Source organism: Heptranchias perlo, chromosome 15 (assembly GCF_035084215.1).
Source record: "Heptranchias perlo isolate sHepPer1 chromosome 15, sHepPer1.hap1, whole genome shotgun sequence".
NCBI classification, from domain to species: domain Eukaryota; kingdom Metazoa; phylum Chordata; class Chondrichthyes; order Hexanchiformes; family Hexanchidae; genus Heptranchias; species Heptranchias perlo.
Genome location: NC_090339.1, coordinates 47140918 through 47161228, shown reverse-complemented (window position 1 = coordinate 47161228; position 20311 = coordinate 47140918). Strand labels below are relative to the sequence as shown.

The 20311-nt window shown below is 39.7% G+C and overlaps 2 protein-coding genes across 7 annotated transcripts in view; one reads left to right on the top strand and one right to left on the bottom strand.

The window, feature by feature from the left end:
- The window catches only part of LOC137333062 (serine/threonine-protein kinase PAK 3), a 188931-nt gene extending 183422 nt beyond the window's left edge, over positions 1–5509 (top strand). For all 5 annotated transcript variants that reach the window (XM_067997164.1, XM_067997163.1, XM_067997160.1 and 2 more), the window contains one exon: positions 941–5509. In XM_067997164.1, coding sequence (XP_067853265.1) covers positions 941–1027 — 87 coding nt within the window. In that variant the 3' untranslated portion in view covers positions 1028–5509. The remainder of the gene's footprint in view (positions 1–940) is intronic.
- Positions 5510–8741: 3232 nt separating this feature from the next.
- LOC137333061 (calpain-5-like) overlaps positions 8742–20311 on the bottom strand; it is a 151239-nt gene continuing 139669 nt past the window's right edge. For both annotated transcript variants that reach the window (XM_067997158.1, XM_067997159.1), the window contains exons 11-14: positions 17587–17708; positions 15299–15435; positions 14178–14295; positions 8742–11943 (exon numbers count right to left, since the gene is read on the bottom strand). In XM_067997158.1, the coding sequence (XP_067853259.1) occupies positions 11879–11943; positions 14178–14295; positions 15299–15435; positions 17587–17708 (442 nt within the window). In that variant the 3' untranslated portion in view covers positions 8742–11878. The remainder of the gene's footprint in view (positions 11944–14177; positions 14296–15298; positions 15436–17586; positions 17709–20311) is intronic.

Sequence of the window (20311 nt, the reverse complement as noted above, 5' to 3'; positions counted from 1 at the left end):
TCCACCTGAAGATCAACTAACTCAGCATAGATCAAGAATTAAACTTGGCAACTTCCTGGCTCAGCTACTCATTTGCCGAGTCATCGAAGAATCCCTTTATTTGTTTTAGATTAACAAAGATGCAATTGGGCCCATTCTGCAGTTTGCCTAATCCAATAAAACAGCATCACTTTTACAATCTGTAAATTGGGAGCAGCAGCAACTGTTGTGATGTCACGATAGCACAGGAATTCACACTAAATGAACGCCAGGATCAAAGCAGCTATAGAGAGAAACACACACATTGTAAGTGAAAGCACAGAATCTGGCCTTACTGTGAGGTGTTTGAGCTGGTTATATGGAGAAAGGTATAGTGTGGAGAAAACCCGCTGAGACTGGTCTCTACCTGGGCTGGTGCTAGTTGAGCTTTGCATTCAAGAATCAATGATGTATTTCAGTGTAATGAGTACTGCAGTGCCATTGGCCCGGAATTTCCTCAGAGCTGCTCCCGCTCCATAACTTTGCCGCAAGTGTGGTGGAAACCCCATTTCTGTGAGTAAACAAGGTTTCTGCCATACTTCCAGCAAAGTTACGGCGGTGGAACGGGAGAAGCTCCGAGAAGTTTCCAGGCCAATTAGGTCATTGGGTCATTGCAATTAAAAATTTGTAACAGTAAAAGAAATTATTTTGGATAAAAATGTTTTAAAGTATATGCAATGTCGAAGCTAAGTTTTCTTATAAATCAACTTGCTTTCTCCACTGAAAAGTTCTCTTGTTCTGGTTGTTTATTTTTGTCCTACTTAGCGTCATCTAACAACATAGTATGAAAAATCTAATTATTGCAATCTCCGTGCAGTTTTGCCTCCATACTTGTCAATCGTTAGTTCTGACAAAGTTGCAGCTGTACATTTCTGTTGCCCCTTCTTAGTTTTATATTAATATATTATGTTTTTTTTTTCAGCATCCGTTCTTGAAATTTGCAAAGCCACTCTCGAGCCTCACCCCTCTGATAATTGCAGCTAAAGAGGCAGTTAAAAACAACCGTTAGAGCAAGGGATGGTTTCCAACGTCACCCCTCTCCCCCCTCCCTCCTGCCTTCAAAGAGGGGCTAACCAGAGCTGGACCGTGTCTCACCTGGAGAAACCTCGATTTCCTTCCGCTGCAGGACAGAGAAAGATAGCACAGTGATGGGGTACTACAATGATGTCTCTTCTCATCTTAACACCTTGTTTGGTCCCATCTGAAGTCTTAATTTCAAACAGAGTTGCCCATATTGATATGGCATCGTGATTTTTTTTTTCACTTTCTTTTCTCTTCCCCCCCCCCCCCCCCCCACAACATAAAAAAAATTCAAAAATTTAAAACATTTGGTCGTTTTGGGGGTCTAAGTAGAGATTTGACACATTTGTAAAATGTCACGGCTTAGGGGACTCATTGCTGCAAGCTGTAGCAATCGAGTGAAGCCTTTCAGAAAAATCAGTTTTGACAAACAAAAAAAACCTCTTCAGACATTGCCATGATTGTTTAGTAAATGTCTGGATAATTCAACGTTCCAGTGGGTACAATACCATACCATGCTTCCAAAAGAGAGATGCTCTGTCAGACTGAATAAAGAGGCCTTAAGTTCTTTGGTATTGCTTTATAACACATTCACTGTTCTGTGATGAACAAAGTTTTCATTCTTTTGTGTATATATGTATTTTTTACAGGTTTCAAGTCTATCTCTTAATATTTCTTTAGTATATTGTCTTAATATTTATTGATAATGGAATTGGAACTGTTGGGCTTTCTGTTGGCTATCTTGATATTTTTGTTTTCTGATCAACTACAGTATTCTGGAAAGGTTCCATTTCTATTGATGAAAAGCCATGAGATAAAGGTGGGCTTGATGGTGACATTGCAGATTGTTGGAAGTGTAGAAGCCAGTCCTGGCAAAGGGAAGATCCCTTTGTGTCCCAGTACGATGACAAGGAGATGGCTAGGAACCCAAATGTTAGTTACGTTGTCCAAGTGGAGAAAGACCAAATCCGCTTATAATGAATCTATCTCAGAATGGTGGGAACCATTTTGCAAGGAAACTTAAAAGGGTTGAAGTAGAAGTATTTTGTGTATGTTTATATATAGTATTTGGGTTTTTTCCACAGTTCTATAAACTAGTCTCCCAGGCAACCTGATATCTAACGATAATGAAAAAATACGAATTAAAAATGAGTCAACCGCTCTTCCTCATCCCCCATCCAAATGCCATTGAGTAGTCAGAAAAGTCATCCTTTCAACAGGATTACTACCTGACTCATGTTTGACAAACAAAGCTTCAGTATTTGCACTATCCAAAATGGGGGTGAAAAACTAGGATCTTTTCAGCATGTAAACTTTAAAAAGTGGCTTATTCTGTCAGAAAAGCCCATCTGCATATTCTTTTCAATAATGAATTGATCTCAAGCCTTCATGAACTGTTTACAGGCACTTCAGTTTAAGTTTTGCACTGAATGACTACATTGTTTTATCTCTGTCAGAAGCTCTTTCTTTCTACTGAGCTGACATGTTAGTTTAAAGGAGAAATAATCTCTGGGGGTAAGGAAAATGAAGGTTTATGTGCTTAACCTTAGGTGTGACTTGGGTAGTTTTTGTACCCCAAATGGATCATTTGGAGAACTTCTACCCCTTCTCAGTGAAGTCACATAGTCCCCTGCACCCTCATATGCTCTTCCAAATGGTAGACATGCTGGACTGACATGAGATTCCTGTTGGGGCAGGTCTAAAACATGGCATGTCAATCTCACCTGGGACTGAGTAAAAAGGCACTCAATGGTCTGCAAACAGACCAAAGACATTGATGTTGACAATTGGAAATAGACATCCATTGTGGAGATCCTGTTTGCTTTTTGTCACCATAGAGCATCTGCTAAACTGTTAATGGCTGTATGGAGGGCTCCAAGGTGGAGTCCTGTTACCAGAAATATCCATAGTATATAACCAGCTACCTTCTTACAAATGAGATTTAAATAAAAATGTAAGATTTTACAGAATCGGGATGGACAGAATAAGCAGTCTTTATTACAGCTGATGAAGGAATTAACTTTCGGAATCACTCGTAGGCCCTTACGTCAGGTTAGAAAATAAGAAGTTTGCTGCATAAAACAGTATTCATATGGGGATCAGGGTACTGCAGACCTTCCCCACTACTCCTGATATAATCACTCTTTATCTCAGTGAATTAACTGGTTGGTCCCACGGTGACATTATTACCCCCCTCCTCCAACACATACAATCAGCTATGGCTGTTAGCTAAAAGTATCACAATGGATACTTTAAAAACATTGATGCGCACACACTCATCAGTGGCAGAGCCATTTTGATTAACATTAAATAAACCAGAGGAGCAAAATGAACTTGTTCTCTGTGGTATCTTGATGAATAGTAATGGTGAGGGTTCCTAAAGTATGAAATGAGGAAGGAAATCTGACGTACCCAATGTGGTTCATGGGGTTCGTGCTAACATGTCGATGCTGAAGGCATACCTATAATGTATACATACATTTCTGAATAAGAGCATGCGAGCTCCCAACATATTGAGCTTATCCAGCAATATTCCTAGTTTATCTCCGAGCCATAGAACCTACAGGAAACGTTACTGAGATGGGGAAGGAGGGCGAATTCTTCTTGCATTACCAACCAACTGCAGTTAGAAATCAAAGAAAGATCAAATGCTTTTTGTAAACCCGCATGAACTCTGTTTTTCAAAGGTTTATGCAGAACCTTTACACAAGCTTCAGAAAACCATTTGTAATTATTTTTTAAATCACAAAAATAAAGTACTTCTGGGAAAGCTGTTAATCGGGAAAAGGACAAGATGTTCAGTATTTTCTATTGCTATGGTATTGAGAATCTTCTGAGACTCCAGTATGGATGTGTCAAAGCTCATTCACTCCAAACATACCAGATTCAAAGGCCAACCAAAGGGAAGAAGTTCCTTTAATGTTTTTATATATAAAATTTCAACGGGAGGTTGGAGCAATGCTTTGCTTTTTAATTTTGATGTTTTTCTTCCCTTGTAAGAAAGGTTTATTTTGATTTGTACAATTTTTAACCAAATCTAAGGGAACACTGCATCATAATTAAAATCTCTAACACTTTAGTTCTTTGTCGTGTGGATCCTGGAAAAACTACTTGCTTTACAAAAGAGTTATTTAGTAAGTGCAGCACCAGTGTAGTACTGAGCCATGTAGACCAAGAGGTTCCAGGTTCAATCCCCAGTCTGTGCTGAGCTGGCTGATTTCCATATGGGTGCTATAATTAGCAACAGCACCCATCTTTGGGCCATGGAGGGGAGGTTAAAAATCAGCCAAGTTTCCTGCTCCTGATTGCTGTCTAGTAGTTCCTGCTGGAAAGGGTATGTGTGTCAGCATCTAATGAGGACAAAACCAGGCAGAGCTGTGATGCACTCACAGTCCAGTTGTCTGCTGACACTATCCAGACTTGCAGTGAAAAATAGGCACTTGAATGAGGTGGCGAAGGCTGGCTGGCTGGTGCCTTTCAACTGTATTCCATCATGAGACTGTGCCTTCAGGAAAGGAGAGGAACTGGATAAAAGCAAACTTTTTTTTAATTTGCAGTAGTTTTTTTTAAAAAAAACAATTGACCTGTCCCTAATGTTGTTAGTTGATCATTCTGGAATTCATTCTTCAGTCAGCGAGTCCGCCTCATAAGCACCACAGTCACAAATACTTTTTTTTATTTTTTGAAAGGTCAAGATTTATAAAAGTGTAAGAAAATGCTAATTGTAAGCATTCCAACAATACTTTGATTTAAGAAGGCTTAGGCCAAAATTAAAGCAAACTTTTTTTTAATGCACCTTCCTTAAATGAGATTCATTCTATGTTTTTATCCTCCCTTTCAAATCTGTTTGGCAATGTGAGTCGTCATTACCTTCCCTATAAACCATCATAAAAATATAATTGTCACTGACGTGTTCATTTCAATGTGTAAGAAAATTTAATTGTAGTTAATGAGAGTATTTTAAGAACATTTGCAAGAGACGCTGAATGTTATACATTCAAACCATAGGAAAATAAAAGAGATGGAAGAGGATTAAACATTGCTGTTCAACGTATCATGACATCTTTTTTGTTTCTATTTCTTTGCCTGTATGTCCTCTTTTGGAAGAAGTGTTACTTGTACATTTGATGTGAAATTTCTTCTACTGTGAAAATGAATTTTTAAAAAGGTACTCTGGAATTTTTTTTTTCCTTTTGACAATTTTTAATTTAATTTGGGGAAATGCTGGAAATGACTTTGTTGCGCACACAATCCCAGACCTCAGCGTTCAGCTATGTTGTTGGTTTGTTATGTTTTGTTTTAATTTTTTTGTTCCGTCTGGTCTCCAAGTGTTTCAGACGAGTCGAAGCAATAGAAGTAATTCATTTAAACTGTGGATTGTGCATGAATAGTGTCTTTAGTGTAAAAAAGAAAATCAACAAAAAAATTGGAGTTTGAAGCTTTGACCTAAAGTATTGCAAATAAAAATCATTTAAACAATAGAAGAATGTGCTGTGCTCATTTTTAATTATTTCATTATTTGCTTTAAAATTGAAGGTTTATATGTTGCAAATTCAGGGATGATTTCTGAAGGATTGTCTCAAAATTTCTCACCTGACCACAAACATGTCAGCCTTGGAATTAGGTCATAGCTCAGGTGTTAACCCATTTATTTTAAATAGGTTAATAGTAAAATAGCAGAGAGAAATTTCAGATGAATCATGTGAAACATTCATATTAGTGTCTTACAGTGTGATTTCAGGGACTCGGAGGTCGATTTTAACTCGGAGAGGGCGAGGCGGGAGGGAAACGCCCATGGGGAGTTCAGCGTGAGTTACGAGCCATTTTAGCTGTCAGGCATCATTTAAATATTCCAGCATTGTCTCCCGCCAAAAACCGGCAGGAGTGACGTCTGGGCTGGCGGATGGGAACAGAAATCAGGTCAGGGACCCTAGGACGCCAGGAAGGCAAGGGAGCGATTCCCAGGATGAAGTTAAACCTGGGGAGGGGGTTTGGGTGAAGGGCAGAAACCCTCAACTCATTTAAAAAGTACCTGGATATGTACCTGAAGAGCTGTAACTTACAGGGCTATGGACCAAGTGCTGGAAAGTGGGATTAGGCTGGGGGCTCATTTTCAGCCGGCACAGACACGATGGGCTGAATGCCCTCCTTCTGTGTCGTAAATTTTCTATGATTCTATGATTTCTATGATCTCAGTGGTGGGAAGGAGAGACAAGGCTGGGGAGGCCCAAGGACACCTTGAGGAGCCCGGAGGAGCATTTCTGATCCTCTTGACCCATAAGGATTCCACATAAAACTAACATTTGTTGACACTTTTGGCCACACCGAAGTCTCCCGCTATGGTAGGGCTGTCGGGGTTGGCAGTATGTAGGCCTCCTGAATCCGTGAATAAAAAAGACCGCATCATTTCCATGTAAAGTCCTCCTGTGCCTGTTCTGAGGTAAGTTACAATGACGGGGCGGGAATGCGTCAGGAACGCAGCGTGACCCTCCCCCCACCCTCTAAATGCCTCCTATCATCACCATTCTCACCAGATGGGGGGATTTAAAATCAACCCCAATGTGTTTCATTTGGTTAATGGTTGTGCCCCTCTATTGATTGGACTATGTATAAAAATTGAGCTTTTTTAATATTAAAATTACTCACCGGTGTTACTTTCCACTCTGATTTCCCTGATAAAGAACAATAGTACCCATCAACTTATAGACCGTGACAATGAAAAGTATAGAAAATTAAATATATTACTGGTAACATAAAAAGCTTGCATGCTTGTAGTCACCCATATACTCTTAGTACCAGAACTATTAACTACAGATCTCCATTATTGGAAGGAGAGGTCATGTCAAAGACATTTGAGGTAGGTGTGAAAACCTTCAAGATGATCCCCTAAGACTACAGGTCAAAGAGAAAGAACTTAAATTTATGTAGCACCTTATCATATCTGCAGGATGTCCAAAAGTGCTTCACACCTAATGAATAACTTTTGAAATTCAGTCACTGTAGTGATATAGAGAAATGGGTTAGAAGCAATCAATTTGCACACAGCAAGGTTCCACAAACCGCAAGTGAAATGAATGTCCTGTTAATCAGTTTTTGTGGTGTTGAATAAGGAAGGGATGTTGTCCAGGACACCAGGAAAACTCCCTGCTTTTCTTTGAATAGTGCTTTAGGATCTTTTACATCCAGTCAAACACTGGGACAGGCAGTTGGGGCCAGTTTAACATCTCATCTGAAAGACATCAGCTCTGAGAATGCAGCACTCCCTCAGTACTGCACTGAAGTGTCAGCCTATTTTATGCACTCAAGTTCTGGAGTGTGGCTATAACTTACAGCCTTCTGAGTTAGAGGTTAGAATGCTACCAACTGACAATGTAATTCATTTTTACATTTATTTTTACACTGGTTTACATATTGCTGCACCTGTACAATTTTGCTTGTATGGCATTTGCAGGAACCTATATTAATACATTGTGGTAGAAATTGCTTGGAGTGGTGACCCAACACTCCTTGACGCTCCATAGATTTATACTAACCCACTAACTTACAGTGGTCTTTTTTTCGGCCACTTCCTCGAATAGGAAGTGGAGAAGAGATCAAATTTAGTTAGTTCAGGCAAAGCTAGGACCCTGGGAGAAGCAAGAGGATTGATCTCTCCCCTCGATCAATCAGATCACAGCATTTTGGAAAGCTGCATTCACTGTCTCTGCCAGCTTGGAACGTTAAACCAGGAAGTGAAAGGTACAACATTTTAAATCAATGTAAAAACAGTTATAGATGCCGAAAAAAGAAAGGGTAAGAAATAATTGAATTAAATAAAAGAGACAGAAGGGAAAAGTCATTTTTAATTTTTTTAAAATGACCAAAGCAATTAAAATAAGGAGTAATGAGACTCCACATTTTGAAAGGTCAATTTTTAGTTGTTTGGCAGTCATTAAGACTTACCATACTGTTAAAACTTAGTTTAGACCTGTATTTTATGTTTGGTGACATAATTAGTTACTTTCCAGCTGGGCAGATAAGCAAGTTTGCACTTTTTCAATGATTTCTCTGTTCGCATCGTGCAATGTCCCTTTAATCCGAAGCTGTCATATTGCCGGTGAACCAGTAGGAGCAAGTTCCGGATTTCCGCATTTCACTACACGTGCGAATACCGGAACTTGCTCCTCCATTTCGCCACTAAAAATTGAGAGCGCTGTTGAGCTCTCCGTTATTTCGGGAGCGATTTCTGCCCCAATAAGTCAGTTAATGTAGTTGCACATACTGGAATAATAGTTTTACCGACCATAATCAATGGGATAAGTTTTAACTTAACTCGCTCGGCAGGAATGGGCGGACACCTGTTTTACACGCCGTCTGATTTTATGCTCCATTGAAGTGAATTTGAAACTACAATTATAGTGAAAGTGTTATGAACTAGAAACTGTTGGCAATATTAAATCCACATTATGTAATTTATGCTTATTGGCAATACTCCCACTGAGGGCTAACCAGTGATTTATGTAAGATTTAATGTAACTTCTTTGCTTTTGTACTCTATGCTTCCATTGAGCTTTTTTAACAGCCTTATCAACTGGTCCTGCCACCTTCAAAGGTATCTTCAATCTAGTAAAATATACGTTACTGCAGATTCAAAACAAAGGTGGTTTAAGTAGCCATTTAATGAAAGCAAGTCAGAGAAATTATTGTAATTTACACACAGCCCATTTTTTGAAGGATTTTTATTTATTGAAAACACAAAATATTGAACAAAAAATGGCCATTCAGCCCATTAATTCTGCTCCTTCCAAGAGACCATTTACAATTCACACAGACCTTAAGTCTTGCTATCTTGTTTAATCCCATGAAAGAAGTGAAATACTGACAGAAAAACTTCCAAGAAGAGAAAATTCTGAAATTTCTCCATCTCTAAAGTAAATACTGTAGGATTTCAATGTAACATTACAGCCTACATCAGTCAATCCTGACCAACTGCACCATGGGCTAGAGAGAGGTCATACTAATCTTGCAATTTAGATGCCCTTTCCAAACTGCTTAGGTCGTGTCCTCATCGGGGTCGATTTTGCAATGGTGGCAGATTGGCAGCGGGGGGGGGGGGGGGTGAAGGTGCGCGTGGCAAACCCGCATGAACAAAACTTACCATTTTCAACGCGATCGCATGTTGATTGCTGATGATTAACATCCTCTCCGGGTTTCGCGCCCGGCAGCCAGGCTGGTTGACAGGCTGGCTGCCGTCAGGAGCTGCAACGCGAGGGGAGGGCGCGAGAAAGAGAGCGAGACGTCATCTGGCACTCGAACGGAAGATTGGGGGGGGGAAGAGTGGAAGATCCGGGGGGGAGAGGGAAAAATCGGGGGGGAGAGGGAGGGGAAGATCATGGGTGAAGAGTGGGACATCGGGGGGGAGGGTGAAGAGGGGGACAAGGGGGGGTGAAGTGGGGGAGATCGGAGAGGGAGATATTGGACATCGGAGCAGGGTGCAATGGTAGGTTCATTTTGTGTTTTAACTTCTATGGTTTTTTTATGTAATTTATTTCGTTTCCTTTTCCCTAATCCGGCCCTTCACACTTGGTTTCACCAGGCGTGAATCAGAAGCGGTGGGCAAGCCGTCCAGGTAAGTTAAAAATCATTACAATTACTTAATCTGTCACAGGTAAAGTGCATTATGTACCTCAATGAGGTACATTTGGCTCTTTAACTGTCATCGGCGGGACTTCTGGTTTTGGGTCACCCACACGCACACAGGTGGGTCCCTGGGAAACTTGGAAGTCAGCGGGTTGGAGCCGGCTTCTGAACCAGACGGGATTTCTGCGATTTTCGGAAACCCCACCCCCAATGCACCTGCAATTGCCCCCTAAAATTGAGCCCCAGAATTCTATATTACAACCTTGAAACTCTTTGCTTCAGGCATCCATTATCCTTTATACCAGTGTTGACATTGTGGTTAGTGGCTACAGGATGCAACACAACCAAGGAATACAAAAATTTGGAACCCCTTTACTTCCATCATGTCTTCTCTTCCTAGAATCTACTGATTTTTAAAACCTAAGCTCGGCAACACCTACTCACTACTTTCATAATCTCCTTTCAAACTTGATAACGGCTTTGATATTTCACCTAGCCCCTCCATACATAAAAAATGTACCTAACTAAATTGTTCCATTCAATTGTTCCAAAATAGCATTGTGGGTTTAGGTTTGTGTCCCTTTTCTAATTTTAGGCCAATGTTTCTAATCAGTGCCTAATGAATCCTCTTTACCACTCATCATTCCACCACATATAAAGTATTGCTATCATTGAGACAGTAATGGCTTTAATAAAAAAATATTTTCATTGCTAATTGGTATAAAGTTTGTGCTTCTTATAAGCAAGATATATGTGGCCCTCATGTAGTGAGTATATAAATAAATATATCCAATCCAGATAAGTAAAGAATTATCTAATATATTAACAGTATAGAATTTAGTTATAGCTTACTACAGCATATTTTAAATTTATAGGTATAATTGTTAATTTTGTGCATTAAAATTCTTTATTTCAATTCTATTTGAACTTTCCTAGTTTACAAATTATTGCTCTGTAAACGATGTGAGGATAACTGAATTAATTGCTATTTATCAAGCCTATAATTTAGTGGTATTTAGCAGAAAGAATATCCTCAGAAAGTCCTAAACCATAATGATATGATAGTTTTCTACATCAATTTGAGAGAGTGTTGTGGCCCAAGAGCAGTGTATAATTGATTTAATGCTGATCTCAGCCCACTAAGGATTCCTCCAGCTGAATTCCCAGACAACACTGTCAATGTTTCCACTGAATAGAGTCCTGCAGGTCATAACATCTTCAAACCATTTGTACATTGTGAAACTGACAAATAATAATGGCCGCAAGTGACTTATAAGACAGCATAGGGATTTTAAAATGTCACATCAATAAAACACTCATATGGTTACCTTAAAGCCACTCTTCCTTTACTTTTGTCAATTTTTCCCACTTTAAATCTCCCCTAACCCTCCTGAAGGCTGCGACTCTGGTTTCAAGGACATCTGCACCCCTCTCGTAATTTACCCAACTGGCTCTTCCTTATGTATGAGCCCAGGCAGTGAGTGTCAGTGCAATTAGGCGGCAAAGGGGCATCACAGCTGATCCTGATCTTGTCCCCACCTGAAATACACACACACACACACACACACATTCCAATAGGGGTCAGTGGATAGCGATGAGGAGTGGGAACCCTGGCTAACATTTCACCTTCCTAACCCAGGTTGCAGGGGCAGCCCTCCCCCCTCCTCCCTACTGATTATTGCCGTCGCTGAGATCAACTAACTCAGCATACATATGATCTCCTGGTTTGTATGAATTAGTATCACCATTTACCCAGTAAGCCATTGGGGGAGCACAATATGGGTATTGTTGCTGTTACATTTGGTAAACTTAAGTTCACATGATCTGACATAAAAATAGTCATTTCCTCACCCTTGTAGTGCTCATTGTGATGTAAGTGTAGATTTTCGCTTGACACTAAACATTTATTATGTGACTAGTGAAAGGATATTACTGCATATTTGAAATGGTTATAATGTTATTTTATAGAATAAATGTTGATACTTTTTTATATTTTCCTCTATGCAATTTAAAAGTACACTTTCTTTGAGTAATTTATGTGTACAAATGTTTTTCTTCACATAAGGTCTATTACAAAGCTACTAGTAAAGGCTTTTGGGGAAATGTATCCTGGTAGATTGATTCAAGAGTTGACCTTGACAAAATTGTTTATCTACAAGGCTCTCAGACTGGATGTCTTCGTAAACCATGACAGGTAAGATGTCAACAATCTTGGTAGTAATTAGTCATACTCTTCTATTGCTTGCATTTGAGAAGAAAGTACCTTCAAATATACTTTTATATCAGCTGTATTGTAAAAAGACACAAAGGTAAGTATTCATAATGCACATCTTCCATACTTCAGCAGCTTTAAAAGGTTCACTTTGAAACAATTCATGAAGTTGAAGTGTTTTGGAATTACAGTTTAACACGGAATCTGATTTTTGCTCTCCTCCAATAGCAGGGAAGAGCAGTGTTACCAATGTTTACTGTTTTGTTCACAATTTGTTGATTTTTCACTATTGTACTAAGGCATGTCATTCGCAGCTATAGAGAAAAATTGTGTATGAGGTTTAGACTTCAAGGTGATACGATTGAGGTTTTTAAGATAATACTTGAGATAGATTCTGTTTGGCGGGTAGGTTATTTAAGCTAGATAGAGTTGGGAGAACGAGGAGGCATGAATATAAAATACACATGCAAAGTGTTAAGTTAGATGCCAGGAGTTATCGATCTCGGGAATAGATTACCAAAACATGCAGTAAGTATGAACTCAAAAGACTGTTGGACAATTACTTGAAAGTGGAGGACATTTCAAGTCACAGAAATTGGGTGACGGATGGTTGGGATTATGAGTTACTGCAGTCTCCTGAAGCTAGCTTGATTGCCTTCAAGGATCAGAGAGGAATTTCCCGGAGTTTTTTCCTAAAAATGGCCTATGGTTTTTCTTCTGTTTTTCTTTTCCTTTTCTGGGAGATTGCATGATTGGGAAAGGTGGGTCAATGGTGCATGTAGGCTCTACCGTGGGATGAGACACGCAAAGAAAATGGAGTTTCAGTTACTATTGGTACTTGAGTGATATAGATGGGATGAAGATCAAGAATCAGAGGAACATAGATTACAGAAAGAGAGCGAACAACATGAATTTGAGGCCAACGAGAAAGAGAACAACACTAGCATGAACTAGACAAGAACATTGTCACGCTCTCAAACTGGTAGAGAAACATACATCAGTAGCGAGTGTCATAAGTGGGGTCGCAGAACTTGGGGTCTACCATTTTATTAAATTAAATCTTATTGCAAATTTTAAAGAGAGGAATGATAGTGATAATTTCATCCAGGCTGGTTACCAGAAGTGGGATAAAAATGAACCTGCGACGTCATTAAGTGGAAAATCTTGGACTTTATGATTTAACACCTGAACTGTACAGACAGAAATTTAAGAAAATAAGAAAAGAGCCAGGCAGTACTAATAGGGAGATAATAATCCAGTTTCAAGACACAAGACAGTTGTGACTCAAAAGTGAAGAAGTAATAGACTTTAAAGATCTTTGCTGTTTAATGTTAAGGTACAAATTTCTGGAAACAGTTCTTGGACAATTTAAGAATCTTGTTATTTCACACAAGTGTAAAACTCTTGAGCGGCTAGGCATGCATGCTGATCATTATTTGGGGAAGTATGGAATGTTCCTTATTTTGTATTATTATATGAAGATAAGGTGTATTGTTTTGATTAAAGTCAGTCCAATCATAACTTCTGTTCTGCATGTTTTTCCTTACTATGGAGTAAAGCCTTGTCTCATCAAATGTTTGCTTATTCTGCCTTTGAAGAGTTTGGAAAAGTACCCATGTGAACGACATTAATATCCAGTTCAGATCACAAGCGGATACTATTCTTACGCATGTTTGTTACGATATTGTACAAGTAGATATAGGGCAGTGCAAATCAACTCCCATTAAAAGTAAGATGCTCAAATAGCTGACTGACACCACTAAACCCGAGAAGGTATCTGCAGTAGACCCGAATTTGTAACACCCATAGCATATATTATGTTAGTTAGGAGCAAGCTTGCTAATCTATTTCAGGATTCAAGATCCACACTTACACTGAAAAGGTGTCAGAAATATTACTTTTTCTAGGAGATTAGAGATAAGTATCTTTAGCAATCAATCCTAGTAATACCACCCAAGTCTGTCAAATTCTTAGTAGCTTGAGCTAATGACGTTTGTGAACTGATGGATTGTACTACAGATAGTGAAAGTTTGGCTGTTGCTGCCGCAAATAATTGCTACAAAATTTATTTTCTTAAACCGTATATTTAATTTGGAGGGTTTTTTTGGGGGGGGAGGAGAATAGGTGTGCCGACAGGTTCTTTCATATAGCAGGGTTCTTCAAACCTCCAAACTATGCTACAAAGAAACAAAGGATGTGTATGAAGCTTTGCTCTGCAGTGGTATTATTTTGGCAGACTTCAATTTTCACAGTGCCGCAAGGTTGTTGCTGCTGGTGAGAGTGACGGTGATGTGACCTGGCATGTCACCTTCCCGTCTGTCCTTTTTCTGAAGTTGCAGGATCTGTTGTCTGCTGGGGTCATCTTGGGATTCTTCAAGGGTCACCTCACCCATGAACTTATCGCACAGAGTGTTGCTGTTCCAAATCTGTGAACATAAAAGAGTTTTTGATCTCACCCAGTGGCAGATTTAAAATTTCTTTCCTTCCTTTGTAGCTGTTTCACCATGGAGGATGTAGAAAGTGGCCTTATACTCTGTTATGGTATTGTGGTTCTTTAAGAAGATACTGAAGGGCTTGTCTTCTTTGGTTGTGTATGTAAAAGGAAAGGTTGCTGGGGATGTTAACATTTTTCATGGTCTGATGAACATGGAATGAGAGGGAGTAAATTTATGCCTGGTCCCAACAGGGGGTGCAAGAAGAGAAAAGTGACCATATATACTTGGAAACCTGATTCAAGTATTCTTTGGGACATCTCATAACTCTCAGAATCTCTTGAATTTTAATAATTTATCTTTGGAATTCCATGAAATGACACACATCAATCAGGAAGATCAGAACATCGCCATATTGGGATTTACCAATTTCTCCTCAAGGTTTCCAAGATTTTTAAAAAAATACCAGGTCTAAAGACTTAAGAAATATTTTAAAACGAATTGCCTGATGGCGCACTGAGTTTATCCAGTGAGTAGCTGAGCCATGCAGAGCAGGAAATTCCCAGATTTGATTCCTAGTCCATACTGAGTTAGCTGACCTCAACTGGCATGCTGGGGCGAGGTGGGGGGAGGGGTGCTACAATTGACCTCAGTGCCATGAATTAGATAAAGTTCCCACTTCTGATCTCAATAAAGTGCATATGTGTAGATGTCAGATGAGGAGAGATCCTGCTTGTCTATCCCTACAAGTAGTCAATACTTTCAGGTGAGAAGCAGAGGAGGAAATTTGCACGGAAAAAAATTGCAAATAATTTTTTTAATGCTATTCCCATTGTTTGACCAAGCAATGGGGTTTGCCTAAAAGCTTGTTCATCACATTCGATGCAACATTTTTGTGTACAACAGTCATGGTACTCACAATCTTAGAAATATTTATTCCACCATGTTATTGTCCACCACGAGTCCAACTATTGACCTTCAGAGAGAGGCACCTTACCTGGATGACTATTGGGAGCTTGGGGTTTCTCCTATAAAAAATTACTTTGGTATCAAATTGAGGATTCAGTGTGTCTTCAAAGATAGCTGTACGTATTCTGCGAAATTCACATTTAATAACTGCATATGGATCTGCTCCTGCAATATGCCAAGAAATGGATACTATTCAGTTTTACATCCCTTTACATGAAATATACTAATTAAACTTGTATCGTTATATTGAGTTGTTATAATGAAAAGATAAGAGTGGATAATACAAGAAACTATTGACTAATTGTTCCTCAACCTGCATTCCTAGATTTGACTGGTTTAGACACGATATATAACTGTCATGCTTCGGGATATCTGACTATTTGGTCATGAAAGGATTTTGGAGTCATTTACATTAAAATTATGATAACTTTAAGTCAGCTCACAAGACGTTAAATTTACAACACCCCAGTTTCTGGGAAATATGGATCGGATTCAAGCAAAGTTTCTGACCAGATTGCTTGAAATAGAAATCTGTTAAAAACATTCCAGTAAACAGTCACATGTGAAGGGTTGGAATGCTCTATCCATGATGGCTGAGTTCCTAGGAGCTCTCACCTAGGAGGGCACTAGCTGGTTTGACTGAAGGCTCATCTGGCGAATCTCTGAATACTGAAGTCAATCCCTTGGGTTTCCCTAACACATAAGAATAAAAGGAAGAACCACACAACATGAGACCCAGAGAGTGAGAAAATTCCCTCTTTAAATTCAGGCCTGACCAGTTTCAGACAGTCTTCTGGTGAGGAGAGTAACCAAGGGACAATGTGACGTGATTTGTTATTTTCTATGTTATGAGGGGTGTTACTTTTATAGTTATATTAGGGTGCTTTCTAAATGGTAAAAAGTTAAAAACAGTGGATGTCCAAAGGAACTGAGGGGTTGAGGTGCATGGATCATTGAAGTGTCATGAACAGGTGCAGAAAATAATCAATAAGGCAAATGGAATGCTGGCCTTTATATCTGGAGGATTAGAGTACAAGGGGGCAGAAGTTATGCTGCAGCTATACAAAACCCTGGTTAGACCGCACCTGGAGTACTGTGAGCAGTTCTGGGCATCGCACCTTCGGAAGAACGTATTGGCCTTGGAGGGAGTGCAGCGTAGGTTTACTAGAATGATACCCGGACTTCAAGGGTTAAGTTACGAGGAGAGATTACACAAATTGGGGTTGTATTCTCTGGAGTTTAGAAGATTAAGGGGTGATCTGATCGAAGTTTATAAGATATTAAGGGGAACAGATGGGGTGGATAGAGAGAAACTAGTTCCGCTGGTTGGGGATTTTAGGAGTAGGGGGCACAGTCTAAAAATTAGAGCCAGATCTTTCAGGAGTGAGATTAGAAAACACTTCTACACAAAGGGTGGTAGAAGTTTGGAACTCTCTTCCGCAAACGGCAATTGATGCTAGCTCAATTGCTAATTTTAAATCTTTTAAAGATTTTTGCCAACCAAAAGTATTAAGGGATATGGGCCAAAGGCAGGTATATGGAGTTAGATCACAGATCAGCCATGATCTTATCAAGTGGTGGAGCGGGCTCGAGGGGCTGAATGGCCTACTCCTGTTCCTATGTTCCTATGTTACGGAAATAAGTTGAAGTAAGGTGAGATTTATTAGATATGTTACTCTGTTTGTTCACTTATCATTGGTAAAATAAATCAGCCTATTGACTTGTAATCAGCTTTGTCTCACTAAAGTGTCCATTGGGCCTCCTTTCAGATGATGGCATGTGCATGATTACACATGTACCCAGTTCATATAACAAGGGAATTTCATTCTTACAAGCCCCAGTCATGGCATTGTGGTACTAGATATTAGTCAGTAAAGGTAAACTTCTATGGGACCGGCTTACGGGAGGGACTGGCGACACCAAATCTGAGAATATCTGGCGCTTGCCGAATATATAACAATTATATTGCCCCAGTTTAAATTAAAGTTTTTGGTGAATTTTCCTACTTATAAAGATGAATGATGTCAGTGCTGGGAAATGGAATTCTTCCTGTATCAGGCACTCAATGTTAGCATTCTGCTCCCCCAGGTCAGCTACAGAATGGTTATATACAGATAGAGCTCTCTCTACTCTTAACCCCAACCTCAGAAGAGCATTCCCGACTGCACCATTATAATATTTTTCATTTCCCACAGTAACTCCCAAGTCACCAGGGACTGGGTTGAGATTGTCTAATATTGTCACAGATGAAGGGTCATTCAAGATCATTGTAAATGCATAATTTGTCTACGCATGGAAGTCATCCACTGGACATACCTCCAGAAGAATCCTGCTTTTGTAGGTTTGTCGCATTGTGAAGGTGCACCTGGGTGACAATCCGTGGATAACGAAAAATAATGTTCCAATATGTTACCTGTGGCTTGTCAAGGGTCATCTCCCTAGGATTAAAGGTCAGGACAGAATGGAAAATGTTATCAGGCACATGATCACATTAGGATCACAGTAGGTCACACTGTTGCTGTCCTATGATTATCATTTTGTCTTCTGCTCAGTGATTTATTCAAGTACCTCAGTAACTGATCACAGACCGACTATTTGGTGCATTCTACTTCTATTAATTCAGTCAATTTTGCTCTGTTCTGTCTTGTTAAAATCATATCAGGGTCCTAATGATATCATAGAACCCTAATTTGCATGTATTCCTGAGACACCCACTTCTGGCGATCACCTCAGAAGCCTAGAAAAACTGCATGGTTAATATGGCAGCAGGAGGGAATCGAGCAGGAATTGAGCAGGAATGGGACATTGAGTCTCCTGAAGCAATTTTAACTCCCCTACTGCCCTAGTCCCGCAGGGTGGGGGATTATAATTCCCCTAATGTATCAGGAATGGCAGATGAACTTTAGCTGCAATTTTAACATGTGGGGAATCCTCATGTGGAGCATGAAGCATCAACTGAAACAAACACTGACCTTTTTAGATAGTAATTAATGAGTTTCACTATCCTAGAGCCACATCCCCAATACCTCTGTTAATTAAATTAGCATGTGCTGTCAATTATTTTAATGATGTGGAGATGCCGGTGATGGACTGGGGTTGACAATTGTAAACAATTTTACAACACCAAGTTATAGTCCAACAAATTTATTTTAAATTCCACAAGCTTTCGGAGGCTTCCTCCTTCCTCAGGTGAATGAGGAAGGAGGAAGCCTCCGAAAGCTTGTGGAATTTAAAATAAATTTGTTGGACTATAACTTGGTGTTGTAAAATTGTTTACAATTATTTTAATGTTTAAATATAAGGAGGTATTGAAAACCAACATGTAGCCATCAAAATCAGTTGTAATAAAGAGGTGTGAATGTTGTTAGTTCATTAAAAGTTTTTTTTTAAAAATAGAGTAGTGTAAAATTGAAGTATCTTCCTGGATCATGATACAATATAGAACCTTTGGCATGTTACAGATTCCAGGTACTTACAGATGTATACATTGAGCATTTAAGACAGTTTTCTACATTTGGATGGTATTTGTAACTGATGGGGCTGAGGCCATTCCTTGGCAGGGGTCTTAAATTGAACAGATGGGTTGTGACATAGGATTTGGCAAGTGTAAGCTCCATGATTGAGCTTAGGAGCCGTGCTGTAATGCTGGGAACTGCCTCTTCATGGGTAGCCTTCGACTTTATTTGATTATGGAGGTTTAGGAGATGGGGTTGGGTTAGATGAAGGTTGATTAGACTGTTCCAGAAAGAAGTGGCTGTTCTGCATCTATTCCTAGGTCTTGCAATTGCTGCTTACAGTATTTAACCTAGCTCCCACTTCCTGCCAGGCTTTTCACTGCTGTTCACCAGGAGCGAGTCCTGGATTGGCAAACAGGGCTATCTTCCTTACACCCATCTCCTGCAACAACACCTCCAAGTTGCCAGCCATCAAACGGTGGGGAGGGCAGTGCTCCACCTTTGCATCACAAGCCCACACACTCCATTTCCTACCTCACATTTAATGTGCCAGACACTGGGTATTGTCAGCTTACTTTGCCAGAAATGGGGCTCTTAATGGACAGGGAAAAGTTGATGTGGTTCCCTTTCAATTATTACTGGATGATTGAAACATTTGCTGTAATTACTGTGTATTACAGTACAACTGACTCTGGGTCTGCCATTCTCTCTGTTATAACACATTCTCATTTATAAAATAGCAGGTTAACTCCTCCAATAGCTCAGAGGTCAAAGGGTTGATTTTTGGGTGTGTGTGTGTACCTGTTTGGCGGCAGGTGTGGCGTTTTTTCCACTGGCCCAATTGGATGACCCTACAGGAACTTCTAGGTTAACCTAATTTTAATAGTTTCAGTGGACTCCCAGTTCACATTAGGCTTGACACTGGAAGCTCGGCAGAGATTGGTGGGGGTGGGAGTAGGGGGTGGGGATAAAGTGCGTAGGTAACTCTTAAGGGATGCTAACAAAGAACAATAGATACATTTAAAGGGATATGTTTACTTAAACTTACAAGGCTAAATATGGGAGCAAAAAAGCTGGGAATGTTTTCCATGCATTTTTCAGCCTTTTCAAAATGCCAGAAAGTGGCTGGCTATACCCAGTGGCCGTCACAAAACAGATTATGTGGCTAGTGATGGAGTGCTGTAGCACTCAACCCACCCGCCCTCTCCCCACACAGACCCTCAGTTTCATGGCATGGAATGCACTCTCTCCAGTAGTAAAGTAACAGTGACATGCTAAAGGGCACTGCACTTGGTGTAGCTTTCAATTAAATGCAATGGCACACACCTGGAGGTAGAAGCATTTTGTTACTGGAGGAGACACTACTGATTTGTTTCCTTTAAAGATCTTCCCCTTATGCTGAACTCCTGGAAAGAATTTCAGCACAGTCATTTCTCATCAATATTGGTAGCACTGAGTCTGCTGTTACTTTCGTTATATAAACATGACCAAGAAACACATCAAACATTGGATGAAAATTTTAAAAAACATTCATTGCTACTTTCAAAAATACTTTCAAAATGCATTCCTTTAAATTGGGACTTCAA